Raw genomic sequence first — 8951 nt, forward strand, 5'->3', positions numbered from 1 at the left:
AAGCAGTGATCAGGGCTCCTAGGAGCCAGGCAGCTTGTGTGTATGGTGCGCTGGGGGGAGCGGTTGAGGTTAAACTGTGAACCTCACTATGAACCACTTGTTTTTCAAAAACGTCTACCTTGGCTGTTTTCCTCTCTTTTGGAGGGTTGGCATTCTTCTCATCATATTCTTTACTGCTTATGCCTCCCAAGGACTGTATATATAGCTGTCACAAGCAAGAGAGTATTCAAGTCGTTTCTAAAACTACTTCATGCTGAACTGTGGGGCCATAAGGAGCCTATAGATGAAAATATATCTGTATGTGAGTGAGAGTGATAATGATAGGTGATATCAAAGCCCCTTTCGCAGCTGATCAGCTGCGTCCTTTCTGCTCTCTCCCCCTCTGCACACTCCTTGGCCGACCCTCTGTGAAAAGGCCCCACTTGGTTTCCGATGAACGGAGTGAGGAAGCTTGAGGCTGGCCAACCCAAGATGGAGGCTGTAAACACCCTGTGCTCTGAAACTGCTCCTCACTGAAATAAGAATAATCTTGTTCCCCAGTAGCCTGATTTTGCATCTTTCCATGTGCCCAGCTTGGTCTCTGGAATTCCATCAGAGGGTAATTGAACGTTCATGACACTTGAGTGGAAACAGGTCTGTGGGTACCGAGAAAAGAGGATAAAGATTGAGCCCACCCACCAGTCCCCTGCCCCCTTGCCTGCATCCAACAGTCCGCCCCACCCACCGACACCGAAATACATGAGCCGGTTGGCTGCTGTTGGTAGATGATAACCTACTCAGCATTTGGGACAAGTTCTAGCATGTATCTTCCACTTGGTGAGTGATCCTGACAGGAGAGGGAATTGAGCTTAATTTATATCATCTAATAACCTCAGTGCAGCACCTTGGGAAGTTAGCCTTCCAAAATTGCCCCCGGACTTTCCCCCAGTGGATTACAATGCCGTCTAGTCTTGTCTTTCTCTAACCAGCTCCATCCCCCCAGTTACCTGTCTAGTAGTTTCCACGTTTCAGAAGTCAGAGCCAAGTGTCAAGGTGTGTCTGAGAGGGGCACAGAGCCTGCATAGAGAAATGAGGTGTTCTGGCTGAGGAGAATCCCCGGGTAGGGGGCAGAATATCCAGGGTGATTGTGGCCGTGGTGCCTGGCTTCCTTTTCCAGACAGAAGGCGGACTCTCCGGTCCACCCATCGAGTTGGCGGTCGCCTGGAGTCGGCAGAAGGCGGGCTGCGGCAGAGCTGTGAGGGGGTGTGGTGAGACCTGAGCCTCTCCCCTCCTTGCCAGTCTGCCTTTGACTAATGAGGTGTTAGACTGAGCCAGGGCTGAGTTAATTTCAGGGCTAATCCATTTCCTGCTACTTTTATTCAGCTAGCACCATCCATCAGGAGGAGAGGAGAGCCCTGGGGACCCTCTTCTGCATCACCCCAATATCTTGAAGGCAGGGAAGGGCAGCAGGGGGCCTCCCGCCCTTACTAGAGATGCCGAAGGTGTAGAAACACGTGAGGCCTTGGCGACAGAAATGTCTCCACTCACTTCCGGCTGCTGTGCGGTTGGCCAGTGCGCCCCCACCCCCGCCCCGCCCCGGCAGCCGCTTCTCCCTGCCCGGCTGGGCTTTGCTCCAAAAAGATGATTGTGCTCGTCAGACGAAGGATGCATATTGAGGCCATCCACGCTTCTGCTGCGAAATCCTTTAGGAGAAAGACAACTGGTATCCAATATCTTCAAGTAATGAACTTATCAGTAAATATAACACACGGGCTCATTAATCTTCACTTTGCTTTTGGGCCAAGTGGGAGCTCAGCTTCTCGGGAGATGCAGTTTCATCTGTTCCTTCCCTCAAACCTCGTCCCAATTTAGACTCTCATGCACTGCCCTGCTCCCTGGGAAGCAGTTAATAGTGTTTTTTCACACAACGGACTGTCCAGGCTCGGCCTATTTGCTCAGGCCGTGGGCATGTGTCTGCACTGGGTGTGATCAGGACATCAGAGCAGGACTGTGAGCGTCCCGAGGCATCTTCTCTGGGTGAAGAAGCTGCTGTCCTTCGTAGGCAGTCTGCTTCAGCTCCCACTGTCCTGAGATCACTGCCTCCGCCCCCTTTTCTCTGAAGGAAATGGAGGATGGGGAGGGCGGCGGACCACAGGGCGCTGCCCTTCACTCTGCCTGCGGGGGTCTGGGCTTGAAAGATGAGATGCTGTTTGCCTGGGGAACAGTGCAGCGCACACTGGTGTACAGGCCCCAGGAGGAGGTTCAGGAAAGGATTCCGATTCTCTGCAGCTCAGGCCTCTGGGACCTGGAGGTGTGACCAGATAAGAGCTGATGGGATGAGGTGACGGGGGAGCCAGCCCAGATCTCCCGCACCTTCCCAGACAGAAAGGGCCAGGCAGACGCAGGAAGCTCAGATGACTGTCCACCCCGCCCCCCACGACACAGCCCCTGCCCCCGTGTCCTCTCCTCAGCTCTTCCTTCTGCAGCATCTCGGTTGCAGAGAGCCTGGCCCGCAGCCCGCCCATTTCCAGGAGGAGGCGGGTCCGGGGCAGGGGGCTCACCTCCTGCCCCCTGGTGGGGTTGGAAGTATTTGGCTCCACTGAGACACCAACTGGACTCAACATTTCCGTTCTTTCTCTTTAAATACAATACCTTCTCCAGCCCTTGAAATGACCCGTTTTTTCTGGAGAGCCCCACTCGTGTGTGTTTGGTTTCCCTCAGCCTTTGAGAAGCAGTGGGTGTCCTGAGCTGGGTATTGAGGCGTGCTCCGGCCAGGAGTGCCGAGCCACCAGCTCTGTGCTCGCCGACACCCGCGTGGGGCTGCTGGCCACGCATGTCCGGGGGAGGCACTGTGCGGGCACCTTGGGGTTCCGCCCTCAGTGCAGCAGGAGCCCCTTGGACTCAGCGTGAACGCGCGGGTGCTCTTGTTGGGGGTGGTGGTGGTTGTAACAGCAGGAACGCGTGCTGTGACCGCTGCCCACTCTCTGGACCCGAGCGGGAGCCGGGCTCCGGGCCTGCCCTAACCTTGTCTTCTCTGCTCCTCCCGCTGCTGCAGGTTACGTGTTCTGTATGCTGCACCGCCTCCCCGAGCAGCATGACTGTACGTTTGACCACATGGGCCGTGGCCGAGAGGAAGCCATCATGAAAATGGTGAAACTGGACCGGAAAGTGGGGCGCTCCTGCCAGCGCATCGGGGAGGGCTGCTCCTGAAGGCCGGCTTGGCCGCCACGTGCCGCTGTTGTTAGTTCACTAATGTTAGCCTTATTTAGGACAGAGTCAGCCAGACACCTTGTACTGGGCACGCGTCAGACTACAGCCAGTCCGTTTCCTTCCCTTAGCCAGCCATCCTGGTACTGTAGTTTAGGGGTTGATGGTGGTTGGAATTGATTTCTGGCTGGTTTCTAAGGTGCCTGCTAGCCATTGTATAAAATTAAAACATGAAGAATATTTTTTTTGAGCATGGCTAGTGGATTTAAAACCACACATACCTGTCACTGCTGGAGTCAAACTTAAAAAAGCCTTAAGTGGAAAGCGTTCCAGACGGAGACTCTGAGTCACTAGAGGAGAAGCTGGTGTTCAAGTCCCCACGACGCACGTGGCTTTGCCGGAAGCTCTGGTTAGCGTCCGGCCTTCACCTCTCCACTGTCCTTAGTCCCGGTAGCCAGGACCCCTGACGGCCAGACGTGCCTGGGCCGCAGGCAGCTGCTGAGATCGGCCCGTGGCTGGGCTGGGGGTGGCCTCGCTCTCCCACTGAGCAGGAAATGGGGGTGGGGGCAGGTTCTTAAGAAATTTTTTAACCTGAATTAATATGAAAAAACTCTCTCATCACACGAGATGAGAAACAGTAACCTCACTTTGAAAATTAGCTCCACTCAAGACTAGCCCATGAACAAGAACCACCTTTTCTACACAGGCCCGCCCTGGTCACAAGAAGCGACCGGGTGCCCTGACCCCACGACTCCGGCCTGCCGTCCGCCGAGTGTAGGGATCCGGCCCTGATCAAATACAGCTAACTGCAGCACAGCAGCTGTGGCCGACAGACTGGCCTCTGCAGCTAGGTTTTCTTAAAGATGTTTCATAGCCACCAGGAATTGATAGCCGTGCTGGGAGCTGCTTGCAGCTCCGTCCTGTGCAGCAGGAGCATCCTCGCCCCTCAGGTCCCTGTGGCCCCGCAGTCCACGGGCCGCCAGCCCGCTCTGTGACGCAGAGGCTTGTTTGAGGGGGCAGCGCCTGTCGCCGGGACAGAGGTGGGTCTGTGTAGAGCATGGTTCGTGGGCGGGCGGGGAGGGCGTGTGGCTCAGCGTGCGCCTCTCCGGAGGGCAGAGGGGCGGAGTGGAGGTGGTAGCTCAGGCCAGGCGGGGCGGGCCTGTTTGGCCTCTGTTAGGAAGTGCTCACCAGTCAGGTTGGGGGGCAGGTGGGAAGGAAGAGGGGCCCTTGAAAGCCTGAGCAGGGGTCTGGACGCCCCGAGCCCCGTCGGACCCAGGCCGTTGAGAGCTGCCCACGCACAGGCTACTGGGAGAGTTGAACCCAGCAACTTAACCCTTTCTTACCACAGCAAATGATACTCAGCTCTGTCCACAAATTAACAGTAAATATCTGCAACTATAGATGTTTTTGGTCCAGAAACTGAAATAAGAAATCATGCTCTTCCCCCTACACCCTGCCCCCAAGGCACCCCCTCCCAACCAGAGTGGAATCCGCTGCAAAATCTCCAGCCTTAATTCTTGCTTCAGGACCCAGACCAGGGTCTTGCTCTTGGGCAGCCCAGGGCTGAGAGGCCAGGCCTGCCCACGTTTACCACTGTTGTCAAGCCACGGCCCTCTGGCCAGTACCTGGCCATCCTCAGTGATGTGGCCCGCCTCAGCGCCCCGCCCAGCTCCGATCTCAGAAACGGCCACCAGGCGCCCTCCCGGCCCCGCCGCTGCTGCTGCTGCTGGTGGCCCCGGGACGCGGGCTCTGGAGAGCCGGCGCGCACAGGGCTCGCAGCCCCTGGTCGCTTCCTGATGGCAGAGCTGGGGGGTGGGGAGGGCTTGTTCCCCTGCAGTATCTGTTCTGTGAAGTTTGTTAAATTTAAGGAAAGCTTAAATTCTTGTATCTTTAAAAGAGAAAAATCTTATTTAACCCTTTTGTGTTCTAGATTTACTCACACACATAGCCTAGAGCCCAGTTTTAGTTTTAACCTTGTGAAAATATTAAAAGAATCTTGTAACTTTATTCTTTTTCTCCTGCTGAAAAAAAAATTAAACCAATCGTATGACAGCCTGGATTTCTCTGTTTCGCCGATTTTCCTAAGTGCCACCTGGATGACCAGGAAAATGGTAAAAGGTACCCCCCAGCCGGAGGGCGAGCGAGGTGGAGGCTCTGTGGGGGGCTCACTCGTCCCTCAGAGTCCAGGCTCCGCAGTTGCTGCGCCGGGTTCTGTCAGGTGGCTCTGCCTCAGGTGACCCTGGGGTGGAGGTGCGTCTGGTGAGCCGGCCTTTGCTGGCACCAAGGGTACGTACCTGGGGGGAGACAGGAGGAAGTGAGCGCCAGTCCCGAGGGCCCCCAGGGGTTGGGGGTGGGTGTGCCTGGATCGCGGCACATCTGAGACCCAAACCTCCCCCAGGCACAGCCCTGGAGATGACCAGCATCTGATTGCAAGTCACCTCACAGGCTTTAAGCAGGACTAGGCCGGCTCAGGGTGGAGGCTGTGACCGCGTCTGCAGCGCCCAGGAGCCTAGAGGCATTCTGGGAAGGTGCTGCAGAGCTGCGGTGGCCACCTGGGTCCGCACCCCTCCTGATGGTCCCAGGGTAGGTTCCACAGCGGGCTCACTTGGCTCACGGGACAGGCGTGCCCGGATGCCGTCTGCCCAGAGGTGAATACGGCACGGAGCCCTGGGGGAGGGCCCACAACCCACAGGAATTTGCATCGTTTCTGAAGAGAGCCCACGTCACGTCTCACAGCTGTGAACTCAGGACTTGTGAATGCACACTTGTATATTTGCTCACCTAGGCTGTTGTGCAAAACAAAGCTTGCATTCTGCCCACAAATGAACCGTCAGGCTTCTGGACCAAGTCCTCCTTTACAGATGGCTCAGAAAAGCAGTTCCCCACCCAGAGAGGCCCCAGAAGCCCTCAGCAACCTTCACAGACCCAGAAACCCAAGACAAAGGAGGGCTGAGTTCTCTGCTGAACCCCCTGCCCACACCCCAGCCCAGAGGCCGAGTCTGTGCCTCACCTCCCCCTCTGCCAGCTTCTCTGCGGGGGCTGAGGGGTGTAGCCTCAGGACCTCAGCTGGGAGAGCCTGACGGCAGGTTCCTGGCGCTTCCAGGTCCCTCTGGAAGCTAGCACTGCCTTTCACAGAAGGCAGCCGGGAAAGCCGGGCGCTGAGACCTGGGGAGCCCTGCCTGAGGCCCGAGCTGGTCAGCGCTCGGAGCTTCCTGCGGTCCCCACCACAGCATCTCCTCCTCACTGTCAGGGCCCAGGCAGGTCTCGGGAAGCCCCGTTAGCTGCTGGGGTAAACCAGGAAGCCAGGGCTAGAGGCAGCCATCGGGGAGGGCAGCCTGCCACCTGAACACAGGGTGGAAGGCGGAGGCCACCTCCTGCTGTGAGCAGCACGGAGACCTTGGGCTGGCCGAACCTGCCCTGTCCACCCCACTGCTGCTCGAGAGGAGGCTCACCTGGTGACAGGCTGTAAGCGTGTCAGCAGTGTTCCTGGGTAGCCAAGGGAACCCAAGCCCCGGGGTTCTGCTCCCACCTGACGGGCCCTGGCCCCTCCTGGAGCTGGCTCTCAGGTGGCAGCTTCAGCTATCCCAGCTGCAGGGACACCAAGGGGAGACGGTAGTGGGGGCGGGTGGGGCAGCCTCGTTGTCTCCCCTGGGCTCAGGGCTGTAAAGAAGACGCAGGATGCAAATGGTAAACCCGCGAGACCCCCATCTCGATGAGGGGATGAAGGAAGTCTTCAGGCCATGAGCCCTCTTGGGGCCCGGGGGGTGGGTGGGTGAGGTTTTGTTTTTTTTTTAAAGCAGAAAGTCACTTGGGGTCAGGGAGCCCCTTCCAAAGTCTGCCTTCCAGCTGGCAGAGGACAGGGACACAAGGCTGGGCCCGTCTGGATAGTCGGTCACAGAGGAAGTGAGTGACTAGCCCAGCTCAGAGCCAGACAAGAGGGAGGGCACCCCCCCACCCCTCTGCTAGGTTATTCCATGAACATTCTTTCTTCAGCATTTTTTAAAAATAAGTACTTTAAAAAGAGTGATTTTCAGCAGTGCCACCTGTGCTCACCTCTGCAGTGGGGGCAGCTCCCAGCCGCGTCGGTTCAGCAGAGGGTCCTGACTGCAGGGCTCCAGGCTGTGTGGTGGGCGTGCAGGCCCTCGGCTCTGCTGAGGTGTGGCCCGTCTCACGGACACCAGCAGGATCAGCATGTCCTCCCCTCTCTCCCCACCCCTACGCAGGGCAGGGCTGGGGTGTCCCAGAAGCTGGCTTACCCTCCCTCGAGTCCCCCTCACCACTCTTTCATTTCCTGCAAAACGCCAGGGCCTTAGGATCCTGTCCAGTCACCCAGGTGTGACCAGGTCAGCTTCCGGGGGGAGAAGCAGGTGCGTCCCGGCTGCCCTGTCCGTCCTTTCCCAGCTCCTCCTGTGACTCCTGAGTGGACACCAGGCCCAGGACAACTTCTGCTACAATAAAAACCGCCGACTGCATTTTACATCCCTCAGGCTGCTCAGGAGCACTGGACTTCCACCGGAGCCACTGTCAAACAACGCAGAATCGATGGCTGTAGCCACACAAGTAAACGGAGCGTGGCCTGTACCGCTGCCCACGGCCACCACCACCTGCCTGGCCACCGCCCCAGCCGCACCCAGAGGAGCCGGCCACCCACATGGAAGATGCGAGTGAAATCGCACCAGGAAAAAACACAAAAAGCAAACCACTAATGAGGAAAAACTCCTAGAAGGAGACATATTTAATTTTGTTTTCCTCCTCTGACACCTTTTCTTCTCTGTCCGAAGGGAGGTTCTTAATTGAAGCCGCACTGGGGAACGCTCCCTTTATTACCAGCTGGCCTCCGCACACAGGATGCTCTGCTTTTTATCACAGATAAGACCTCCCTTTCCCCGTGGCTCTAGAAAGAATAAGTGATTACAATTCTGTTATCTTCTAAATTAAAAAAAAAAAAAAAGGTGAAGTTGGGTCGGCACTGTCTGCACAGTGGTTTGACAATTGGGGGGACAGCATAACTCCTGAGCAATTTTTGCACAATTCAGAAGCTGCTTTTTTCTTGGCCAAGGACTCCGTCTAACAAACACATCCCACTCTTGCTGAAAATAATTCTCTTTTTCCCAACTCTTCTAGGGATAAAACACTTTTATTTGTCAGGAATCAACATACTTCATTTACTAAGATTTAAAAAGTGATAATTTAAAGAGCAACTGAGAAGAGTCCCACATCCATCATGGGCTCATGGTTCTAACTAAAACCAGAACAACATCGGAAAAAGCACTGAGGATATGGGAAGACAAGTGTGTGTTTCAAGTTTCGAGTGCTTGGCACCCGGCCTCGACTGGGGCACATGCGGCACGTGCCCTGCCTGCCGTGCTCAGAGCCAGCCGTCCAAGGAGCTCCAGGAGGTGACTGAACAAAGCTTTCCCTCAAAGAAGTCTGCCTCTTACTCTGCACAGAGCTTTATCTAAAGTGAAGGGCAAGAGGCTCTGCTTGTTCTGTCTCGTGACCTGGTTACGGTGGTGGTGTTTCCAACAAAGGGCAGAGGCCACAGGCAGCCGTCCATCCGCCCCAACCTCCTCAACCCCGCACCGTGCAGATGAGCCGCCGGCCCTCCTCTGCTGCTGCCCCCTCCCGGCCTGGCCAAACCTGCAGCCTGGCGCCCACAGCTCCCCAGGGACTCGGCCTCTACCCTCTGCTGGGCGGAGGGGTCTGGTGGGGCTCCCTGGAGCTGGGTCTCAGCCTCTGCACTCCCCCTCAGCTCCTTTGGTTTC

At 56.6% G+C, this 8951-nt stretch overlaps 1 protein-coding gene across 2 annotated transcripts in view; it reads left to right on the forward strand.

The window, feature by feature from the left end:
* Nucleotides 1-5204, forward strand: part of ZFAND3 (zinc finger AN1-type containing 3) — a 318501-nt gene extending 313297 nt beyond the window's left edge. For both annotated transcript variants that reach the window (XM_068994348.1, XM_068994349.1), the window contains one exon: nucleotides 3035-5204. In XM_068994348.1, coding sequence (XP_068850449.1) covers nucleotides 3035-3189 — 155 coding nt within the window. In that variant the 3' untranslated portion in view covers nucleotides 3190-5204. The remainder of the gene's footprint in view (nucleotides 1-3034) is intronic.
* Nucleotides 5205-8951: the final 3747 nt, after the last annotated feature.

This window comes from Capricornis sumatraensis, chromosome 22 (genome assembly GCF_032405125.1).
Source record: "Capricornis sumatraensis isolate serow.1 chromosome 22, serow.2, whole genome shotgun sequence".
Classification (NCBI taxonomy): domain Eukaryota; kingdom Metazoa; phylum Chordata; class Mammalia; order Artiodactyla; family Bovidae; genus Capricornis; species Capricornis sumatraensis.